The sequence below is a fragment of the Ischnura elegans genome, chromosome 6 (assembly GCF_921293095.1).
Source record: "Ischnura elegans chromosome 6, ioIscEleg1.1, whole genome shotgun sequence".
Lineage (NCBI taxonomy): Eukaryota > Metazoa > Arthropoda > Insecta > Odonata > Coenagrionidae > Ischnura > Ischnura elegans.
The window spans coordinates 85,511,847-85,536,573 of NC_060251.1; the positions used below are offsets into that span (position 1 = coordinate 85,511,847).

A 24,727-nucleotide genomic window follows, 5' to 3' on the forward strand; every position below is an offset into this window, starting at 1 on the left:
AATTATATGACTCAAAATCTTGGATACGATAACTTAACCCAGCTGTAAAAGGTTACTTTGTCAAAAATTGGTTCAGGATAAAGGTATCTTACTCTGGCTTTCACTAATAGCTTCACTAATACTTGTGTATCCCTCAGGGAGCCGAGATCATTTATTAAGTTTCATATTTACCTCAGATAAATCATGATTTTTATAAATTCAATAGCAGTGAGAATTATTTTTAAAATCATAATATGTATTTATGAATCAACAAGACCCTCACACCCATTCTACAATTTAGTTCTAGCCTCAGGATTAATTTACCAGTGCCTTTGGCATGCCAATGTCATGTCAATGTTGAATGTATAAAAAATAAAACACGAGTTTATGTTCCAAATTTTATAAAATTATAAAAAACAGTTTTCATCAGAAATTAATGAAGCATACACTTTTAAAGTCTCCATGGCCATGTGTCAGCATTATCTGTTCACTAATACCATTACATGTACATCAATAAAAGATGATTATAAATATCACTAGTTACAGAAGTTTAAGAAAATGAATAAGCAAGATGTAGCTAGAAATTAAGAAACCGAAATAACTTATTTCAAAGAAGTGTGAAAGCTTCAAAAAACCCTACAAATAAAATTTTGACAAGTTATCACAAAATGAGTTTGAAGAATTTCACTTTAAAATTATGTATTTTAAAAGCAAGGTTAATGTGAGAAGAGAATTAATAATATGTATGAATCCGTTAAGAAGCTTAATAATAGGTCCATGGGAACCAAAGCAAAGTGAAGTGTAAACTGAGCTGCATTCAAGCATGAGGAATGTAGGGCTGCATGTTTATAAGAATGTTCACTATTTACTGAGGAAGAAGGTCAGTGATCACTAAATGAACATGTGTGAATACAGGCCTTGTTCATAGGCTCAGCCCTACCTGGTTTGGGACATTGAACAGAAGTACATATACATACTTACATCGCTAAATCATTTATTCAGGTTCCATTCAAGCTATCTGAATATGGCCAAAAATTTCCATTAGCCACATCAGCCAAAAACAACGTGAGATATTACACTATCTATTCAAAACTCAATTGTATTCGGCTTGCAAAATTTAAATTAAAAATTGAAATATTACCATTGGCTATATGACTAGTTTTCATTCCATAAGTACATTCCTCTTAATTTTTTAGAAAAATATAACGAATATTCGAGGGAGGCATCTACTAAATTTCTTGGTCCACTAAATGCAGGGGTTCAGTGTGCGAGGGCTTCCATACATCAATGTGAAATTTACATCCACCATCACGACATACAATAAACCATGCCCACCAAACTTCACAACATTAAGAAATGCTTCGGCAACATCCAAAAACCCTCCCAGGGAGAAACAGGTACCGAACAATGTGTTTGACGTCATGCTGTTCACGAGAAACAAATGAACAGAGTCCCACTTGGAAGGGGTACGGTGGACCTTGAACAGACAGCAACTTGCGATGACTTCCACAACACCTCACAAACAGGTGAAGCATATTTTTTTTACAGCAGCAACCTACACTCAACTCACACTATTGAGGCTTCGCAACCCGAGCATTTAACTTCAACAGGGGGCGCTTCAGATGGGTAGCTTCCGGGGGCAGGCATACCGTGATCACCCTCAGTATCTGAGGGATTGTTCTGGGCTTCTGGCTGGGTTGCAGGTTGTTCAGACCCAGGGTTTTGTGCACTCATGGAAGAAGATGATTCTTGTTCGTTCCCTTGTGCTTGTTCAGAACTGGGAGCGTTACCCTGTTCAGAGGGCGTGGGGATGTATGGTGGGATCGGAGATACTGCGCGGAAGGATGGTGTGGCAGGCCTGTTAAGTTGTTGACTTGCCTCAGGCTGCGACTCTTGTTGTTTCTGAGTGTATTCCTGAGAAGACTGGGATTGTTCAGTGTATTTCTGAGTCTGTGACTCATAGGTCTGCGATTGTTCGATTCTTTGCTCAGAGTATTCCTGATATTGTTGGGACTGTTCCTGATAATGCTGATATTGCTGTGATTGTTCATAGTGCTGAGTTTTCTGCATTTGCTGCATGCCTGGAGAATATGCTCGAGTGGGAGTCATAGATTTTGTAGGGAATCTCAATGTTGTCCTGCCCAAGAATGCAGTTTTTGCTAATATGTGACCATCAGGTAAAAGAAGCGGATGTGTGGGGTGAAAAAATTGAAGCACTTGCATTAGTTTGGTTGAAAAAAGCTGGCTGGTTTTAGAAATGAGTATTATATTAAGGAAAAGATACAGTAAACAAGACAATAAATTATAGGTTGCAGTAAATACTTAAGAACATTCAGAACTTTATAATACACAGCCATACATTAGCGATGTTCAGCATTTTTAAACATAGCCAATAGTCGGTAAAACACGTAGCTAGGTAGAAGATGAGTCAAATACAACATCTGTTATCATCAACATTGATCACAAACACTGACCAAAATGGTGGTTATTATAAAGTTCATCTGCTCTTAGTCATTAATGAATAGTGTAACTGAAAAGTAAAAGAGAGAAAGAAAACATTAGTAGAAGTGCTTCCTTAAAGCTTAACATTGTTAAGTGATGTGAATAGGTTCTCCTTACATTATAGAAGAACAGAGTAGATATTCAACTTATGATCACTTATATACTCATACGGAGCATATAAGGGTTCATACAGAGTTGAAATCTGGTGAGATTTATGTAAGTGCATCTCCAAGCCTGCAGCATTATTGGGGGAGGATAAATAGCCAGAGCGTTCACCACCACCAACACCATAAGCGATGCTTGAGTGAAGCAGCAAGTAAGCTATTAGAAACTCGATTATAAGCATACCATTAATGAGTAGTGGAGGGAAGAGCGAGAGGAGGGATTTGCTGCCAGAATATAGTAGCCCCAACCACAGCGTCTGTGTCTGTACTTACACAATCAACCTCTCACAATCTGCACAGATATTCTGTCCGGGGGGCAAAGATGCCTTGGGAACGGCATAGGGAGAGGAGGGTTGGTCGGAGGATGGGACCTTGGTCTCAGGAGCAGACACATGCCTCAAGCCAGTGACAGGGAAGACAGCAGTCCTTGATCCCAGGCTGGCGTTCACCTCTGGATCTGATGGTGTAGACATACAAGTAGCATGATGAACACTTGCAAAGTTATTTATTATACTTTAAGCTAGGAATGGGTCAGTCCAGTTCCTCATTTCTAGGTTCCACAGGTTCTTGAATGGATAAGTTAAGTTACAAATTGGCTAAAATGAATATTTCTGAGGACAGGAAATCTAAATGTCAATTAAAGTTAGAAGGAAAAATATCTCCGAAACCAGTGGTTCAATTTTGTTAGACAATCATCAATGGGACGGAGAATAGATGTCACTTCTAGCCAAGCCTCAGACACCACCTGTTTCCCTCCACGTTGATGACTGCATAAGACAATCAAAAAACCTGCTTCAGAGATATTTTTCCTTTTAACTTTCATCAGCATTTGGATATCCTGCATACGGATATATTCACACGTTTTTAAGTCCAAAACTGGAATCAGAACTGAATTCAGTATGAATTGGTGCCAAAATACTTTTTTCAAAAACCCAATTCAAAAACTTTTCTCAAGCATAATTTAGATTACAAACTTAAAATAAAGTGAATAAAGCTGTGTTTATAGATAACTACAAGTGCTATTTTAGGCAGTTTTTGTAATAGCCTTCAGGACATCATTAACACGTTCAGCGCCGTTTCGGTCATAATGACCGTAACATGTACTTCATCTTCACGCAGCTTCACTCATTATGACCAAAGAATGAGCCTTTCTTTTGGCTGCTCATAGTAAGCTGTCAGTCACAGCTATTTCTGTGCCACTTATATGATGTGACCGACGTGGCGTGTGGGGCGAATATATACAAAAACTCAAATGGAAAGGATCCAACTATTAAAACGAAAGAAAAACACGTCGGTGCAATGGGTGAAATAGTCTTCAATTCCATGGCAGGGAACGTGTTAATGGCATTTGAACATTCACCAATGAAAAGGAAACACTTGATAAGAATCAGAATCAAGAACAGGAACCTAGAACCGATAACAGGAACTGACAAAAATGGAGCCAACCAATCCCCCGAGATCTATTCTATGATAATAAAATATACATACATGTATGCTTACATCCTCTGGAGGTATGGAAAGAAAACAGTAAGATGATTTTCATCTATACAAATTTAAGTGAGCTACCATTCTCTAGGATATGACCTAACACAATTTGACTAATTAAAATACATAAGCAAATAGGTAAACGTAAAGGTCAATTTAAAAATCAACAAATATTCTCACTGGTATTACTACAACAAAAATCCACAGATGGGTTAAGAGAAAGTTTGATACGTCGAAGATGTTAAAGAAAGGCCAAATTATATTTTTTTTGGAGAATGAATGAGGAAAGTAGATAAGCAAACAAAAACATGTAGTCACAATCATCTACTCAAATATGAAAGCAGGTTTCCTAGCAGCTGAAAGGTGAGCAAGAAATAAAAACACATAAGAAACATTCACCAAATTCGTAATGAATGCTCAAAAAAATTGAAACTCATGAAACAGAAAGCTATTGCTAGCAAGGTAAATGGCAAATATTAGCATTATATTCTAAGAGAAACTGAAAGGATATGGACACCAAAATCAATGGAAGGAGTATCTCAAAAGTCCTAATGCTTGGTTAAGAATCAAAAGAAGATATTTTAGAACGTAAGAAATCTCCCTCTCAAAACCTCATTCCCATTTTAGGAAAATAGTGCATCTTTCTTCTACTTTTCATCTTGGTTCTTGACAGGTACTTGCAATTGTCTTTCACATTCATGTCAAAGCTCAAAATGAAAAACACAGACTAATAATTTAGCTTGACTGAATAACGGTCAAAACTTTGATAACATGATTACTTTTAAAAATTATCCTTCTTAGGGAATCTTCAGGGTATCATTGCTATCACATGAACAAAAGTATACATTTTCATACAAGTACTTGCAGTAATATGGGGGTTATGCTGTAAAACAAATACAAGAGAGATAAAGACCATAAACAGGCATCACTCTCCAGGAAAACCTTTGAAACATAAAACAGAAGTATAGATATGGAGAAGGCAGGAGAACTTGTTTTTAGAATTCAAATACAAATTAATTGATGAAGAAAGATGTGAGAGGAAAATATAAATCTGAGCATGGAAAAACATCATAACTCATTGAAAAAATTACTAAATCAAAAATACAAAAGAGGGCCAGTGCAAAAAACCTAAAAATTTTACTTTTAATTCATCATCAATAAAATACGATTATCTGAATAAAGACTCCATGCATTGGTACTACTGTCAAAGATGGAGTAACTACAAAATATGGTCTTCACTATGACCTGCAATTGTTTTAATTAAAAGAATTTGCTAGATGAATAAACAGAAACATGTTTTCACAATCACCTAATCATATGCAAAAGCAGGTTTCCTAGCAGCTGAATGGTGAGTAGGATATAAAAACACATAGAGAACATACACCAAAATCTAGAATCCATGTCCAAATTATGCATACAAAAATGCCGATTGTAGATCAACAGGGCAGCCCTGAGGATAAGACCTGAGTCAAAGCTCGAAATGCCTATAAAAATGGAGTTTTTAACCCAGTGGGAATCCCGAGAAAAGTTTACCCATAAGCCCTCCATAAATTTTTCTACTGGGCATAAAAGTTAACTTTTATGTAGTAGAACGTGAGATACAATGCCTTCCCATACACAGCATAGCATACTGCATGAAAGCACTCAGAAATTAATTCAGAGACTACTGCACAGTAAAAAAATGCATGATAATTAAATGGGAACACTTGAAATTATGATAACCTAAATGCAACAGCATTGCAAACCAAAGCCTTGAAATAGAATGACATGCAGATCTTTGAGGGCATCAATAAGGTCTGTTTTCAAAATATTTTTTTAAAGTCTACCGGCACCAACCTTGACAGGTCCTAATACAAGGAAAAATTCACCTTGTATTATCTAATACATAACTACTACTGCATGATCCAAAAACTCGCCACAAAATTATTTCCCCAATATGACTTGCACAATTAATTAAGAAGTAAACCTAGTGAAAGGGAAATATTCTACTTTGAGGATAAAACAGTGAAAAATCAACAACTTTAAAGAACCACTTTTACTTTTAACTAATTTTATGCAGAATCCTGAAAGCAGATTCATTAATCCTATTGATTCAATCCTCAATAAATAAATAAATCACAAATTGCACTTGACTGCATTTGATGCTAATAGCATGTTTACTCTGCCATAGTAGCATTACGATAAGGCTAAATAAATTATTAATATTTCATCTCAAACCCATCCAACACATTTGATAAAGTCAGAAAATGTAGCTCCTTAAGCCAATGCAAACCAATGAAATGAATACCTAGTAATGCTAAAAAAAATCAGATTAATTCTTCAAATACACAGAAAATTGACATGCTCCTTAATAAATCATAAATGACAAAACCAAATGCAAATTTTTAACTTTGATATTGGAAAAGAACAACTTAAAATCCCATTACCAGGCTCTGGCTCCCTGGGTTCCTTGTCAATCTCGTGGATCATCTTCAGAACTTCACTCTTAGCAGCATCGTAGTTCCTCTCATTTTTCTTGAAGTTAACTCTACAATGCAAGCATCAGAGATATTAAAAATATTAAATACGCAGTTTATCGAAAATAAAAAAATAATGTTACATTTATTGGACTAAAATAGGAATAAATGAAAGGAAAATCCCCAAAATATAAATCTGCCAAAATATATTTGGAATGCATATATGTATAGAACATAGCTTTAAAATGCAAAAAATGCATTTTATATTTACTAGACTAAAATAGGAAGAATAAATGAATAAATCCTCAAAATATGAATCTGTAAAATATATTTACAATACATTAATGGAACAAACAATAATATTAATACCTAACAGGTTTTCTAGGAATGCCAGTAGCATAACAAGGAATACACCACATTCTAGCTGAATAGAGAAATGCATGAAAATTCCATTTACATCGGATATTTCATTAAAAAGAAGGCCTAGATTTGATAGCAGTTATTTCTGGAAAGGACTGCCCCATTTTGATTGAATTACTCACAAGTGTGCACACTTCAATAAGTGTACAGAGGTTTTCCCTTGATTCCTTCTTTAGCTAAGAATACAACCAAAATTCCTTGAATTCATGTTGGATACTTAGAAAAATTATGCTGCCATTAGATACTTTTCTATATGTTAATTTTTGAAAAATATAAAATCAACTAGGGAGAGGGTCCTCATTTTTTTTTAGATGGTCGAAGACCCTGGTAAAACTATAGTGGATATTGGTTTGAATTCTAGTCATTTCTTTGTGAAAGTCCCACATATTTACTTATGCACAAATTTTTTAGCCATTTTAAATAATTGAGGTAAACTGCAACCCATTCTCAATAAGAAATAAACTACGCTAGAGTGGAAAGTCTAACCTATTGGAATCGAGAAAGACATCAATCTGAGACAAATTGACTAGTGATCACTGATAAAAAAAATCTCACAGAAATACATATCAATGAAAGATATTTCAGTATCTAATAGCATTCAGAAGACAAGACAACTACACATTACAGTCAATGGAGAGGAAATATCATACCCCAAAACACCGCCAGCAAGGACTTCAGCCTGGGCTGACAGGGTCTCAGCAATAGTCTCCTCACTATAAATTCCAACAGGGGTGTTATACTGTTTGTTAACAATGGCCTTAATTGGTTCTGTTCCATTGACCTGCAAAAATTCCAAACATTTCATAAAATACCTAATTTTAATAAGGAATCTTAACTTCATATAAACAATCTTTTTGACAAGTGCTATTCTAATATCCTCTCCACATTTAGTGACCTCTCACAAGATAACTTAATTCTGAAGTAAGACTCAACAAAAATGAAAGAAAACTTAATTAACTTAGGAAAATATCATTCTTCTGTCACAAAAATGTTATGCAAACTTAAAATTTAAAATAATTTGAAATGATGCATATCATAAACTATAAAGCATTAAAAACTTAAATACAATCTGCCAGTCTTATGGAAGTCGCATAAAAAATGTTTAAATTGCCTTTCCATTAGAGAATATCAGGTTACTATAACAATAAGACTTGCACTGGCATGTCTGGAGCCAACATCTCAAACATCAATTCAACATATGAATGGCATCATAAGCAAAGGTAATGCTCAGGCTGAAAAAAGAAGGAGTGAAGTCTAACCCCAAAATGCTTGGGTGAACAGAAAAATTGTAGTCTCAAACACAATTACCCAACGCTAACATTTATTTCATCCGTAACAGATTTAATAATTAAGTGATACATATATGCCTGCACTTAATGGTAATTAATTCTTTGAAGGGGATTCTCCAAAACCCTTGTTTCACAGAGGTAATCTAAACTACAGCCATTACCATAAGTGGTGCTCAGCCCAATCCCCAAAACAAATGACCTTCATTCACCACTACATGCACACTCGTAGATTCACCCTGAACAAAGCCTACATAATTACTTGAAAAAAATTAGGGTACAGGAGTCAACTTTTTTTCCTAAGTCATCCGTGATTTACTCATGTTTTCTGACAGTCAGAAAATTTCAAGAGGATTTATGCCAAGAGTTTACGGAAGCTTTGCTTGGATTTCAGCCTTTCATTAAGCACCAAAGCAAATGCCCTAGCAGGAGTCAAAGAGGAAATTTGGTATGTATAAATATTTAATTTCTAAAAGGCAAATCTTTTCTGTTCAGCACAACAAAATTTCCAATATTGAAGCTGCAAAAATTGGGGGAAATTATATTCCTGAAGGAGCCACAGTTGGAGTAATACAGTAAATTTTCTTCCCAATTTACTTGAACATAACAGTCCAATATTGTTTATAAAATACATTTAAGTCTAACGCTCACGCAAAAATTATGGAAGCTACCACTTCAAAATTGTTCATTAATCTTGAAATTAAATTAATTTTGTGCAATCAAATGTTTTCCTATCCCCTTAAACTTTAGGATAATTAAATACCCAGTAATTGCTATTGCTCTTCATTTTCTCGAGGTGCATCTTTCGACTTCTCACAACAATAAGGTATGTACTTGTGTATCTCAAAGCTAAGTTTTACTTTATACTTCAAATATATATTTATGAAGCTTGAACCACATTCCATCTTCACTCCACTTCTTACACTCTCCCATGCAGTAGTGGCCACTGCTCCTAACTCACCTGAGGTACAGTGGCGAATGGCTTTGCTGACACATTGTGTCCACTTCCAATAGGTGCTTGTTCCTGTGCGAAGGTAAGTGAATGAGTTAGTGATTGTTGTGCATGCATACCCTGAATTGGCAGCCATTTTCTTTATTCAATTAAAATATAAACAAGGAAAATTATTAAACCATTACCTTTGGATATGTTTATTTTCAAAGTATAATGAGCATCATCATGATTTAAGTTACTATTTTTGCATACATTCTATTCATATCATATTTATTCATTGAATTCTCCCCCTGATTTTTCAGTTAAGTGAAAATAAAATTATGCCAAGGCCAGAGAATTAGCTCGATTAAAATTTTTGTACAGCCTTATTTCATTATACAGCCTTACATAAAGATTATAAAAGTTTCATATGCCTTATCTAAGTGACAAGGTTGAGCAATTTTGAAAAAAAAATAATCCCATTAGATAAAATTTTGAAATAAAATTTTAAAAATTTATATCTATGCCATTAAACTTTAAGACTCATCCATTTTAATGAAGAAATAGATGTAGTAAAATAACAAAAGAAGCATTTCATGAGATGTGATGTAGAACGTTACGATATCCCCACTGCAAAAATGCTCAACAATCCCCGAGTGATTCAAACCCACGCATCTAGTAGCCCAACGATACAATTGCGCTCAGCTGGCAGTATCTGGAGCATAAACACTCACCTCCGAAGCTTCGAGAAGTGGAGGTGAGTGTTTGTACTCCAGCTGCTGCCAACTGAGCGCATTCGTATTTTTGGGGTACAATATGAGCAGATTTGATTTGGTGGGCGATTGTTGAGCGTTTTTGCAGAGGAGGTATCTGTTTATAGACAGTCCTGAACATTTAGAGTGATTCCATTAAGTCTCAAATGAATATTACTATTATTAAAACAATTACAAGAGGGTTGTAACTAGAGATGGAACGAATCCTATATCGTCTCAATTCCATTACTCAAAAGATTCTTGAATATCTGAAATACTTCAAACCTTAATTTTCAAATGCTCCTGTAACAAATGCAATTCAAATTACAAAAAGAAGCAATGCTTCAACAGAGCAACTGTAAGCTTTGGCTAAATTTCATTCTTCTATGCAGTAGGTAAGAAATGAATTTATGAATGCACATAAAGCAGTTAAATTTGAAGAAGAATGATATGATCATATCGAGACTGAGAGCAAAAATGGATCGAGGACGAAGTTTCAGCGTAGTGGAGGTGATTTTCAAGAAAGATAAGTCAAGTTATTTGCAGTGTAATTCAATTTTTTTGCCACTGGTCATTTATATTTCAACGAGTTTCACAACTTTGACACATGAGAGCAGCATTGGGTTACCACGCTGGTTGTTACCAAGGTGCTCTCCAAGGTCGAGTGAATGGAGGCTATCATGGTATTACTAATAGGGCCTTCAAAGGTTTCGTGGGTTCAAATGACCCATCTTTAGTTACAACAAAGTCTACATATCAAAGGTAAAAAAGCTTCACTTTAATTATAAGTGCCTTAAAATCAATTTTCCTCCCAGACATAGTTAAATCTTTTTTATTTTCTTTATTATGGGTTCCAAACAACAAGGGTATTTCAGTTAATTTGATTTTTTAACATAAAAGTATCTGAAATTGAACAATATGGTTGGGTGAATTAAAAATTCAGGGAAAACATAAATAAAAGCCTATACGCTTTAACTTCAGATTTTGAAAATGTAAAATCATCATATTTAGATTTAAAAAAACCCAAGGATAAACAGAGCAGGCTGGATCAAGGGGTAATAGCTCAACAAATTTTTTGGAATGTTTGGCCTTAAGTGTGCTCATCTCCAAATAAATACCCTCCAAATAAACTCACCTCAAAAATATTTTATGGCCATGACCTTGCAATAGGCCACAAGGATTAAACCTGAAAAACGCGAAGACTATAGTCTTTGCATTTTTTTGCTTAAAGCCTTGTGTTGCCATAGTCTTCCCATTTTTCGGGTTTCTTTCAGGGTATCAAGTATACTTCAACCTACCAAGTCTTTACCAAAACCAAGGATAACAGGCACCCATAATGGTCATTATTTAAACTACTGTGGCCTTTTAATTCTTGTCAGCTTTATGGAGAAACAAAACTTATCCATCCACTGTTTATGAAGTTTGATTATGTTCAAGATACTTGCTGTTTTAATCCAAGTATTTTTAGTTAGTGATCATAGAAATAACTTTTAAAAATTTAATTTTAAGAATTTTCTAATTTAAAAGGGTCACTAAAAAGCTGCCTTTTATAAGATGTCAATATGTTACAAAAGATAGATACGTGAAACCAAATAAGAAGCATATCATCTTGCAGTTAGGCATTCTAAGACTATTAAGTGTCAATTTGGGAAAGAAAAATCCATGCAAACCGGTTTTCTTGCGGCCAGTGATGTCTTCGTTACTGGCTGGACATTTGTGAGGGGCACAGATGCATTCGGTTTGTTCATAGTGCCTACAGGAGTCACCTGAGGCTTCCATGTTGTTTGTCCACCCCTAAAAAGAAAGAAAATTTGGACATTTGTTAGTCCGAGATGTTTCATTCCTAAGCAAACAACGTAAAATATAATACCGTTTATTTATTAAACTATGTTTTGAAAGCATGTTCATCCTATAGAGATACTAAAAATTACTCCATAAATTTTAATAGAATAAAATTTAACGAGCCTACGCAAAATGGTATGTATACAAGGATCATTTACGTCTATCTTTTCTACTACTACCTCTGAAAAGTAGCAAATAGGCAAATGCATTAATCGCATCACATTCAAACTTACCATGGAAAATCGTTTTAGAGGAAACGAAACATCCGAGACACGCTTGTACCCTATAAACGCAAAAGAATCGTTGCGTCTCCGTCTGCTTCTATGACCTCGCAACTGAAAATGATGTAACCGTAGCAGTATGAAGGCCTACTTATGACAAAAATATACGGGTCGCCGAGAATACGTTACAGCAACACCAGGGACAACAGTGAACAGAAGTTTCAGCCATTGCGTCCAACCAGTCGCGCAGCTTATGTTCGACCTATTCGGCCAATGTTCAACAACGGACAACAGAGCGTACTGCGAGTTGCTTTTGTCTTCTTCTATCCGAGAAAAGAACTACGCAGAAAATATTAGGGGAGATGTCATAGCAATCGCCCGGTAATTGTAGATTGTAAGACTGCCGAGAGCCGAAGTAGTAAAAGGGCCAGGAAATAAATTTTGAGATACTGTACGCCCAAACCTTGGCATATGTTGAAACACGGCCATACCAGACGCGTAGCAAGGCAGGGGCCATACATGGGACACTCAATACTAAAAAACGGGACCAGCGTTTGTAGCGCCACTGCGGGCGGAAGGGAACTATCAGCAGTAGAGCGATTTAGCCCCGCCCCCTTTCGTAGTGCAAGATGCCTACTTTATAGGATACCTCAATTGCCGCGTATTTCGAAAGGGAAAATGAGAACACAAAATAACATTTACTTGTTTTATTGCTCAAAAATCACATATCATGTAGTTACAAGCAGGATATCAGAAACAAACCACAAAAACATGAAAGCAAACATCGAAAGCATGTCGTAACACACGCAAAGTTAAAATGCGGTACAATGAAATCGAGTTAAATTTTAAGAATAACAGTAGTTCATTATACAACCCATAAAGCACAATACTAAGTTGTATCCTAGCGCATCATGACTTTAAGCGCTAATATGAATAAGACTTCTAAACCAAATACAAGTAACACTTAGTGACATTCTTTAGGAAAGTTACATATTACAATACCACTCATAAAATATCACGTATTAAAGTCAGTTATAATTATGGAAGGCCATAAAAGCATATGGATGTTTAAATACAAGGAGGTTTCAGTGTTGGAAAGTCACATCATAACACTCATTACCATTCATAAAAAATACTTTTGAATTAGGCTTATCATGAAAGCCATCAAAGCATGGATATTTAAATACAAGAAGATTTCAGTTTTGCAAAGTGGTATTTTGATAACACTTTAAACTTATACGGTAAGTAGCATTCGAAGGAAGGCTTATAACAGTAGCATCACAAAGTGGTTGTGAAAACACAACATGCAGGCTTCAGTGTTATCAGCACCAATACTAACTCCTAACATTATAAATCACCAAGTGAACCAGGGATGGCCAACCTATATGACAAATGTAACTGTTGTAAGCCATTTAATTACAAAAATTTAATTATAAATACTGGCAAAATCCGTCAGTACTGGTCAATTACCATGAGTAAATGGTGAATTATATTGGTTATCGATCATTTTCACCAGTAACAGGTGTATGTTTAAAGATAACTGATTATCTGTACAAGTTTTTTTTAAAATTAGTTAATTCTTCTGTATTGATCAGTTTTTAGGTTCAATTTAGTACCACCACTAAAAATAGTTTTATTAATGATATTAGGTTGGCCACCCATGTTCAAAATTTATAATCCTAAGGAATGTGTCGATGCCTAAAGTTATTGATTCTCGATACCGATACCAAGTATACGAATCAATGGTATTGAGAATCAACACATCCCTAATCGTAATCCTATGAAACAATTACTTGGGGTAGGACTTGTGAACTACATCTATGACCCACTTGTTTTACATTAGAAATTTAAATTAAATGAAACACAGATATACTCATGATACAAATGATAATAGAAAACCACTATTTTATGAAAAATGAAATACATTGAAAACAAATAACCTTTCAATGAAATTGAAATCAAAGTGGAAGCAGAAGCACGACTTGGAAGCACGTTTGAGCATTATATCGAAACCCATAGCTTCGAATGCTCCCACACTTATTTTCAAGTGGATCTGGATTTAAATTCCTTGGGGTAAGGTTTTTAAATCCAATGCTGTGTAAAGTTTGCCAAAGGGCCTTAATATTACTTCCTAGCCCTACCCCAATTAATTAAAGAGGGAGTCCTACTCTCCTTCTGCCCATGAATGAACACCATTGACTGCAGGAGTTTCTGAGCCTCACCCCAAAATTGCACATGCTGAGATGAAGGAGACACTGCACACCGTAATGGCTTCCCAGCAAGTGGCTTCAGGGAATCACCATTTATGCTATCAAAAAGCCTGTCGAAGAAGTATAGGAGCTCAGCTGTCTCCCCGGCTTCGACTCCCAGATCTCCATTTGCAGCTGGAAAAATAGCATGGAAATTGCCGTAAAAATAAGGGACATTGTTGTCTATCAAATAGATATGAGGAGAAAAGGTCTTATTTAGAGGCAGAGTTCAATTGCTACTTCATCATTACAATCCTGAATGCATGTGTGTGATAAAAATTTAATTTTATGGATTTTAAGAACATTTTGTAATTTAGCAGGCTTCCCTACTTTTTAACACAAACTAAAAACAAAACAGACTCAATAATAAACATATGTATTCAAATATCTGAATAATACTCACGCAAGAGAGAAGGTATATATCCCACTGGAGGTGGAAGGGACTTCTTTCATTATAACCTCTCTAGCGGCATCCAATGGGGAATCTAAGAGAAAAGGCAAATGGAAATTTAGCAGGCCTCCCCACTTTTTAAAACAGACTAAAAACCAAACAGACTAAATAATTAACTGATGTATTCAAATCACTGAATAATACTCACGCCAATGCCCGAGTAACATTAAAGTTTTCTTCTTGTGAGAGCTGGGGAGTAGTTTCACTAAATCAAGCCCGATATTAAAAATTGCATTCTTCACTTGATCTTGACGACATATTTGAAAACTGTCTGCCTTTTCGTCAATTCCATATACTCCCGGCAGCCATGTAACTGCTCCAAATCGGATGGCGAATGTGATAGTCTGAAACGGTATAATGAATAATAAAGATTTCAATGACAATATTTTAGGTTCACGCTTAGTGAAAAGTACGGCCGAATTTCAACGAACCTAACATTGAAACAATACACTGGATCACTTACCTTGTTCACAAATATCTGGCCTCCTGAGATGCTCTCCCTGCTTGAATCCGCCGGCGACCGTTAACAAACCGTTAACGCCGGTTCCACCACCCTCCTTCTCGGCCTCCCAAATTTGAACTGCCTGTTTGTATTACTGCGCATGCGCGAAATTTCCTTCCAAATTCCAAGAGAGCTCATGTAGTACCCTTCCATACGTGCCTACTGCCCTGGCGCTAACGTCGCGGGGGCAACTTCGGGAAGGGGAGTGCGCCCTGTATGGCAGGGGCGTTCTGCCCTTCGGGACTCCACCCGCTCCACCGTGGCGGTGGCGTCCCTCCGGGCTGCACTGAGGGTGAGGGTGCCGACGGTTGCCGAGCTCAAGGCCTGCGCCCGAGCAGGTCACTGTCAACGTCATGGTCCCTTAGGGCTTGGTGATACAAGGACGAATTTTAAGTAATTCTGACGGCTAATCATTTTGTCTCTTTCACACTTGAATTCGGGTGACCTTTGAGACATGGATACATACTGTTATTTCAGTCAATTCCATGGACACTGCAGTGTTACCTCAGTTACCGACCAATTCACATTCCGCATATTTTCCGCCGAGTTGCTACATGGAATGCAACTACTATCGAGGCAGAAATCATTTAGATACTCTCAAATACGAGAACGCATAGCTATAGTTTATAAATGACGCAAATTCAAATTATTTTTAAAAAATATGTTTGCATCCGCTTTTCGAACGTAATTTTCACAGATTGAATACAGCGACGGCAGAGAATTTTTCCGCGAGACTGATGTTACGCTTATTATAGGCCTGGATAATCCATTCTCAAAATTCAAAGGAAATGTATTTACTGATTGAGAAAAATTTAATGAGATTTTTTTCTCATTAATGCTTAATTTACGGTAGACAGAAAAATCAAAATAACAACTGTTTAATTTGCCTTAATAATTAAACGGCCATGTTTATTTAAAAAATCTAGGTATTTTCACGTTTTTTTACGAAAGTTTCCTCAATTTTCGTGTAAAAAGACTTAGGCACATTTTTCACGGATTTTACTGGATTCCCCACGGAAAGCTGCAACCAGATAAATTTAGGGTATTAAGGCCCCGACAAGGGCAAGTAAGGGTGAAGAGAAACCCGGCGTCGGCATTAGCCTGCTCTTATCGAAGGGCACCGAGGAGACCACGTCTTAAAGTTCCATCTGACGGACGGAGTGTTGCACTTGAAATGTCCTCCATACGCATTCAAGCGGGGATCGGGCAAACTCTGAAAAATTCTCTGCCACCGCCGGGATTCGAACCCGAGCCCACGAAGTGGGAAGCCTACACTCTAGCCACCACACCAACCCAATCACCTATGTCTCTCTGTTTCACTCACCTCTGAACCGTCAGCTCGAAGTTATTGCCGGAACGGACGATGGAGTCCTGAGCTTCCTTGTGCCGGAGGTTGAACAGATCCGTCTGGTTGACCCTCACGACAGCATCACCCGCCATGAGGCCAGCCTTCTCCGCCAAACTGCCAACCGCCACCTGCGGAAGACAAGAGAAATTCACAGTTAGCGGAGATCGAAGAGGAAAATGCATTATTCTTATATTTTTCATCCGATTGCGAGGGATGATGGAGCGCGGTTGCCTGATGGATAAACCTTTGGGTCACTGATCGAAGGGTCCGGGGTTCAAATCCCGGACGAAACCATAAGAACACTCCCAAACAGTGGCGCCGACTCCATGGGGCCTGAGGGGGCCCGAGCCCCCCCCAAAAATTCGTTACAGATATGAGGAAAAAATGAATCAGGCTTGCCGATTTTCCTCGGAGTGTCCAGGATATCGAGATTAGAGGGATCAGGGTTTTAATGTTGATCATATGACTCCTATAAAATGCTTAAAAAACTTAAAATTCACTACTTATAAAATTTACCGGGGCAGGGTCCCCGGTTTGGGCCCCCCCAATACACTTTTTTTAAGTCGGCACCCCTGCTCCCAAACAATAATCCTCGCATACAACAATAATCCATGAATTAGATTCATTTTTATTGCAGATGAATTGGGTAATTAATAATAAATTATTCTCCAAATTTTTCAGTAATTTAATTATTCAATTCAAGAAAAATATGATAAATTTAGAGAATGACAATAAATTATAATGCACTCTCAGTATTCTTTTACATGCAAGTGAATTAACAAGTAAATTACATCAATAAGAATAGTGTGCTATTGACTTCCATTACTATGGAAAAATAGTAGTTTCCATACTTAAAACATGCAGTATTATAACTGCGTGGCACTAAACATTAACTAAGCCAATATTTTTACGGTAAAAATTTTGTATGGCTTTTTTCAAGCACATGAGCCATATTAAGTGACCGATATGTTTGCAATTAAACCGAGTGATCTTAATGTAAGCACCAGAGCTAATCCTTATCATTTATATTACCCTGCGCAATGATATACTGATGTCATCTCATAAATCATAATTCATTTTTAGCATAAGCCTCATCCTTGCCGAACCCCTTGCCATAAGAAATATAAAAAATCCTTCCATCTTCACTCATTTAAAACTAAAATTTTAACATTATTGATGCAGTAAAAATATTTTATCTTTTAAAAAGGGAAACTACTATTTTTCCGCTAAAGAAATTGAGGGTACTAACAAATTATTGTTATTGATGTTATTTACCAGTGAATTCTCTGACCTGTTAAAGAATACAGAGAGTGCATTATTACTAATTGTGATTTTTTAAATTCACCGTATTTTTCTGTTGAGTTATTAATTTACAAATTATACCGAGAATAGTTTATTATTCATCATCTATCCAATATAGCTGCTACAAAATTGTAAAAAAAATATCAAATTTGTCAATTCAGGAGTGAAAAAATCATTTCTTTCATATGAAAAGAATCTGTAAACTTTCTCCGACTATGAGAAAGAGAAATAACGGGGCACCCTAGTTACCATGAACATGATCATGAACTGGTATTGTTTATGCTTCATGTATATACGTCTTTTCTTCGCTTGGTAGAATCAAGCAAGGGAATTGAAGGGAGAACTCTACACGATATAAAAGGTAGGTTGGGGAAGGTCCAAGGGTTTTTTTTCATTAATTTGAAATAAAAACCCTACATTTGGAGCTGCCCTCAAATACCAAACAAAAATTTAAAAAATACCATAAAATTCAATCGTAGGTCATGCTTTCTCCATATTTTGTGGTTTTTAAATTCATTCGAATTAATGCACATATCTAATTTTCAAAGGCACAAAAAGGAAATTCTTCATTTCTGGTTGAATACCTGAAGACGCTGGCAAAACTGTTGTCGTCGCCAGAGCAACCGACCATGACCACCTAGATACTCAGTAGTATTTAGGTGGTCATGAACCGACTCGGTAGTAACCGAAAATGAAGAATTTCATCGCACACTGCTGAAATCTCCGTTCTCATATGCCACAAAAAGGGATTTTAATTCCTTCATTGAAGTATCGGTGACTCCACAAAGCAACCGAATCACTCTTGACCGCTGAGTAGCTTCCTTGGAAAGGTTTTCATTCGTTTCGAGATGGTATCAGCCGACTGCGGTCTGTTTCATGGGAGACAGGAATTCCGAGCTCAGGGGGTTGATGGTTTCCGTGAATGCCTTTCGCTACAGGAGTGGCGCCAGTCCTTTTCGAACCGTCTGCCATTACGCACACTCGGGGAATGTCCGAAAACTTTCGTTTCCATTTTCTCAAAAGGGGTTCCGCAATTTTTTTTACCTTCTCTTGCCAGTTTTACCAGCCGAATGAGGAGAAGTCGGGGCAGAGCTACCGACATTTGGCGACCTTCTGTGCTGCCCGTAGTTGAAGAATATGAATTACAGCCGGTTAATAGAAAAAAAGGCGATTAATTAACCGCACTTAGAGAGATATTATAGTACACTTAGGTCAATGTGATGTTGTAGATGTGAGTCATGGTGGTTCATCTAGAAAAAAATGGGGTCATTCACCAAAACCTAGAATCGCAATTCATTAAAATAAGCAGATGAAAGACGGAAAAAATCTTTGCTTGTTCAGTCATTTTCACGCGAGTATAAATAAGACACGCGGACTATATTATAAAATAAAATATAAATAAAACAATTTTTTAAATCATAATGGTTAAGTCAACTCTTTTGTTCACCAGGTATCGATATAGCAGTTACTTTTCACATAGGCCGTCACTTCGAACTTCTATTTACGCATCTAACCGGGTAAGATGTTTTATTTGAGGACAATCACCAACAAAAACATTATAACGACCTTTGCTCAACATGCAGATTGCAAATTCCCCAAGTATCAGGTATAAGTATTTGGTGATCTCGGAATCATCATCATTGGCACCAATACTGCCGGTTCCGTTTTCTTCCGAACTATTTACTAATGAATAAAATCTCCTTCACATGATCCCGTGATTCTGAGCTTTCTGCCAATAACTGAAAGCGCAAGATTTCTTTCCTGACGAATATTTTATTTTTGGAGAGCGTCTCATAGTTTGTTTTCCTTTCGTTAGAGGAATTTGAATAAAAACACCGTGCTCGTAAATAGTACCAAAATACTCCTAAATCCTTCGAGCAAGGCTTGGAAATAGGCTGAGGACTCATCAAATTCAAATAGGGAAGGGATCAATAGGTAGATGGGAGAGATTTGCTATCATAGCAATAAAAAAGAGCATAAATTAACTGAGTCGATCTTCGATCCAAAAACTAGTCGAAAAATTAATTTGTTGACATTCCTCCAAATATTTACGACGGGCAAAAGGATTAGGGCCACAGGAGGAATAATATAACAGGCAACAAATTAGTGTATGTTAATAATTAAATATGTTACACAGCGTAACCTTTGCTCGAAATATGTAATACATTAAACTTTAAATACTTCAGAAACCTTTAAAAATTACTAGCCAAAAGTGTTAATTTGTTCAAAATCGTTTATTGTACAAAAAGCACTACGTAAGTATTGATTTCATAATATAACTTCATTGCGGAATGAAAACCAAGAAACAAAAAGTACTTCATTTTTAAGGATCGTAGTAATAAGGATAGACTCAGGGGCCCCGGGTTCCCCCGAAATTAGGAAACGATGATATTCTCCCCTCCATATAGGTATAACCATACCATTGGCGTAGCAACAGGGGGTTTCCAGGCTACAACTTGGCTTGAGCCTTTAAAGGAGGTGCAAAATACGAGTAGATGGCCTCGATAAGTAACTTTTAATAAATACTCGTACAAAATTACAGTTTTTGAATCCTAAAAATCACGTTTTATACATTAAAAATCCCAAATTTTTCGGGAGAAGCCCTGGAGTGTTTTCCAAACATCCCGGAAGGGCCCCGAAATCTACGGTAAAACTCCCCCCCCCCCCCAATTTCAAAATCCTGGCAAAGTCACTGAACCATACCCCCAAGGTATACCATCGTGGTAGAGAATCCATCTTACTTAATGTGGAAGCTGTCATGAACGGTTTCCAATGGTAATCCGTCGGTAATAGGTTCCTCCGTAACCGTGCCCTTATTGCCTCCATCATGAAGTAAGAGGTCCAGAGAGACTAGTTACGCGTCCCGCGAGTCTTTTTTTTCCTGGCTCAGCATCAGTTCAGTCCTCTCTCTCGTGCTTGCGTCATTCGCGGATCCATTTGAGAAGGTGAGTCAGGCTCTCGCTATTCTGAAGGTTGTGAGTTCGGAACTCTTCATGGTTAAGGAATTCCTTTTCTTTTGCTGAGAGAACAGTTCAAAATACCACGATAATCCTTTGAGAGTATCTACAACTTTTACAATCTTTTTTTATAGCTATTTCCAGTGTTCTGCGGACGGTGTAAACCTAGTCCATATCATCAAAATGAAATCATGCGTCGAAATAAAAGTAAAAAACACTAATGCGAGTCTCTCATCGGAAAAACCTTGATTCGATATAAAGTTTTTTTTGTACAGCGTTATCCGGCATACTCCAAGCAACCTATGTATTTCTCAGTGTAATCGGACGAAGTGGATCATAAAAAGTAATATGTAAATGCACCTATGTAAGTCAAAACTAGATAATACCGAGTGTGATTTCCAAAACCGCAAGAAAATATCTCCAATATCAAATGTAGTATGCATCTACTCTCAATTACCCCATTTGGCACAAAAAATATTCTACATCAAATTTATCTTTAGTTGCATTATTTAACACGTAAAAGTAAATCATGAAGGTAGGTCTTCTGAATACAAAATTACATTTTCTTCACCTAATTTTCGAAAACTCTTGTCTCTTTTTTTCACAAAAAATGGCATATCATATGGTATTAGGATACATTTCTCATGAAATATCTTTAAAAAGTATTCCAAAGCACTGCATAGAACAACTAACTTTGCAAGCAGTCACGCGCATGGGTCCGAAGTTATATATACCCCGAGGGAGTTACATACACCCAATAAATAATGCCTCAAGGGGGCCCCGTGATGAGCAGGAAGAATATAATAACTAGTTTAAATAACTTATTTATTACTTTGAAATATTTCAGAGTATCTCAGAGATAAAAAAATGAAATATAGTTTAAGTAAATCAAGAACAATAGTATCTACTTACAATTACTTAGTGTGATTTTTCAAAATAATTTAAAACTCCCATAAAGACAATATTTTATTAATAGATGAAATTGAACACATGATCAACTTTTATGACATCGTAAAATACACTTTCTTAATCATAAAATCATACGTAGAATTATATTATAATAATTTTTATACAGAATAAGAAGCCTTTAATTCATTACCATTTATACAAACGCAGCTTATATAGGGGTCACTCAAAAATTTTCTCGGGCGGGGGGGTCGAATTCTTTGCGCCGCCACTGCTCTCAAATATTTCCGCTGTGAATTCTTCCCGCCGAAATATGTCAGGCGGACGAGTCACCGGTGTGGAAGGTGGGGAAAAGGGAGACGACTTCCCCACTGTCTCATTTTCTCACGGGTGACCTTGACTTCGGTTCTGAGTGCATTAGCGCATCCGCAAGGCCACTTTCATTCTTGAATCGATCCGCGATCCGGTCTCCGGCCTCATGAATGAAAGGGATAGTTTCTCCCGGTACGCTTCTGTTGTGATTAGGTCACCCCGATACGTATTTCGTTAGGCCAAAATAAATCTTATTCTACACTTTTCATTCATTGAGGAGACTTACATAGCGCGTGCAGGGGCGCTAACGAATAAGACAATCGCTCTTCAAAGTAAATAGTTCCAAATTTACCTTCTACCACACAAGCAAAATTCCTCCTCCAGTAATGACTATGGTATGCAAATAAAAATTTCAGAAAAAAAAACAAAGTGATTTCAATGAACGAACAAAATGACTGTTTATGAGGAAACAGCAAACATGATTTTGATTTAATAATTTTTACGATAATAATCCTACCAATACCAACCTAATTACTTGATATTTCCTGGAGAAAAACTTCCTTTTGTTTGAATAATAAAGGACCTCAATGTTTACAAGAAGATATGCAGCAGGGAAGTTCAACAGGATAGGGGAAATTTTTTCGCAAGCATTTGCGACATCTATTCTTGACGTTGTTGTTAAATATAATGTTTGTAGCCATAAAAATGCATAATTCAGCCATGAATTTCCAATTTACGCTATATTGCCTTTCCTTCTGATAACTAAATGTCTCTTTCTAATGATTTATATATTTTCGGTCGAAGTTGGTCGAAGTGCTATTAGAAAAACAAATTAAGGTGACATCCGCGTCCTCTCAAGTGAACTGTGTTGTTGTTTCGGAGTTCTGTAGTGAAATCGAAGAATGTCGGCATTTGCCAGCGTGTATCGCATCGTAATAGATCTTCAAAATTTGGAGTATCGTAAGAAATACGTAACTGTTGCGCAGTTAAGGACTGCCCTTCCAAGGGCTGTAAGTTTTTCTGTTTTCCTCAACAAGTACCAGGTAAGTCACATTTATTTTTATTGCATCTGCTGTCATGTGTTGTGAAATACTTTTCTCAAGAACGTAGTTGTTGGATGTTTAAATTTGGGTAACTTAATCCAACTCTTTAGAAGAACGGTGACATTTCAGTTTATTTCCTCTCAATTGATAAAGACATATCTTTCCCGTGGAGTAAGTATAGGTCTGTTAAGAATGATTAATCCAAATGTAGTTCATCTGCTTGAAGCGATTATTATTAAATTCCAAGGATCTCGAAAAAGGAATGCATAATTTTTACTATGCTTAGTTAACGTCCATCCTTCGCTCGTTATATTGTTTTTTGCTTCTATGTGCTTGCTCCAAACATCCAAACTCGGCGGTTTGAAGTTACTATGTATTAGAATTACTGTTTAAATCTATTTAATTAAGTTAAATCATTTTTAACTAATGCCTTTATTTTTCACTTATCTACACCAAATTGTGTTGTTAGTGAAGTTAACTTTATGCATTTTTGTGGTGGTGTCATGTGAATCTTTCTTTCTTTTAACCTGGTATTGAAATACTCTTTGCTACAGTCTAAGATAATTTTCTTCTAAGAAATTACTGAGCTGTATATCTAGTTCCTTTAAAAGTTTTGAATCATCGCCTCATCCGTGCTGCCATTCAGAGGGGTAACTAGGACTATGCTTTGGGGGGAGGGGATAGCTTGGGGTGGCGATACCCCACTTTCGTTGAGGAAATTTTTTGAAAAATAGCATGCCTGGAGATACATTTCACATAATTTTCGCACTAAAAAATTGAATTTAAGCAGACGCAGTTATTAAATGTCAAAACTAGACAATTGTTTTTGTTTCTCTGAGGCTTTGGGGGGGATCTATCCCCCTTCCCACCGCCATTGTTACGCGTCTGCTTCCATTTTTGTCTTACAGAACTGATTTTTGTGGATAACGTCTGAAAATTGTTTAACAGTGCAATACTCAGTTATGGCCAATTCACTCAGCTAATTTTGTTTGAAAGTCCTAGCATTTCTCATAACTTTCTTGTGTTTTTCATTGGGAGGTGTAATTTTCCTTTAATTTCTGAAACATTACAAGTGATGTACTCTGATTGTGTTTCTTTCTATTCTTTCTTTATCCAGGAGTTCATGAAACATTCTTCAGAACTTCATCATGAAAAAAAAATATGTAGCACAGAACTATTCGGATAATTTTGTTACTCTCATGATTAATGTACTTATTGACAATAAATATTTTTTTGTCTTTTTATATTCGATTTTAATTTATGTGCAATAACCTAAGATAAACAATAAGCTACTGCCCTGAGGCCTTGATGGCTCTTTCCTCCAAATAAAAATGCTTTGAAACTACCCATTCGCTCCTGAGAATCAGTTATTTTGTGCGTACGAGTTTGCGGGCATTTTGAGTTGAAGCAAATAGACTTGAAATAATGGAATGGGAAGGGAGGTCGTGTTTTAGTGATTTAAATTTGGCGGCAGATGCCGATGCTGCTGCCATCTGAACTTATAGTAGTAAAACTCTTAACCGTCAAAGAAGTTTTGCGTGGAGTTGGACATCTATGATATGCAGTTTCATTTTGGGATAGAGAATTCCTATCGTCAGAGTGAGTTCGATAACGATTAT

At 36.5% G+C, this 24,727-nt stretch overlaps 1 protein-coding gene and 1 long non-coding RNA gene across 11 annotated transcripts in view; both read right to left on the bottom strand.

The window, feature by feature from the left end:
- Positions 1-24,727, bottom strand: part of LOC124161087 (PDZ and LIM domain protein Zasp) — a 190,249-nt gene that overhangs the window by 34,362 nt on the left and 131,160 nt on the right. For 7 of the 10 annotated variants that reach the window (XM_046537281.1, XM_046537273.1, XM_046537278.1 and 4 more), the window contains exons 2-7: positions 16,565-16,716; positions 11,646-11,769; positions 9,254-9,316; positions 7,657-7,787; positions 6,557-6,657; positions 1,550-2,138 (exon numbers count right to left, since the gene is read on the bottom strand). In XM_046537281.1, the coding sequence (XP_046393237.1) occupies positions 1,550-2,138; positions 6,557-6,657; positions 7,657-7,787; positions 9,254-9,316; positions 11,646-11,769; positions 16,565-16,716 (1,160 nt within the window). Of the gene's footprint in view, positions 1-1,549; positions 2,139-2,918; positions 3,103-6,556; positions 6,658-7,656; positions 7,788-9,253; positions 9,317-11,645; positions 11,770-16,564; positions 16,717-24,727 lie in introns of all 10 variants that reach the window. The other 3 variants (XM_046537275.1, XM_046537279.1, XM_046537276.1) reach the window with 3 other exon arrangements.
- Positions 12,731-15,452, bottom strand: LOC124161089. The gene is made up of 4 exons (XR_006865315.1): positions 15,202-15,452; positions 14,887-15,082; positions 14,691-14,772; positions 12,731-14,422 (listed from the first exon to the last, which is right to left on the bottom strand). It is a non-coding gene; the product is annotated as an uncharacterized LOC124161089 (long non-coding RNA).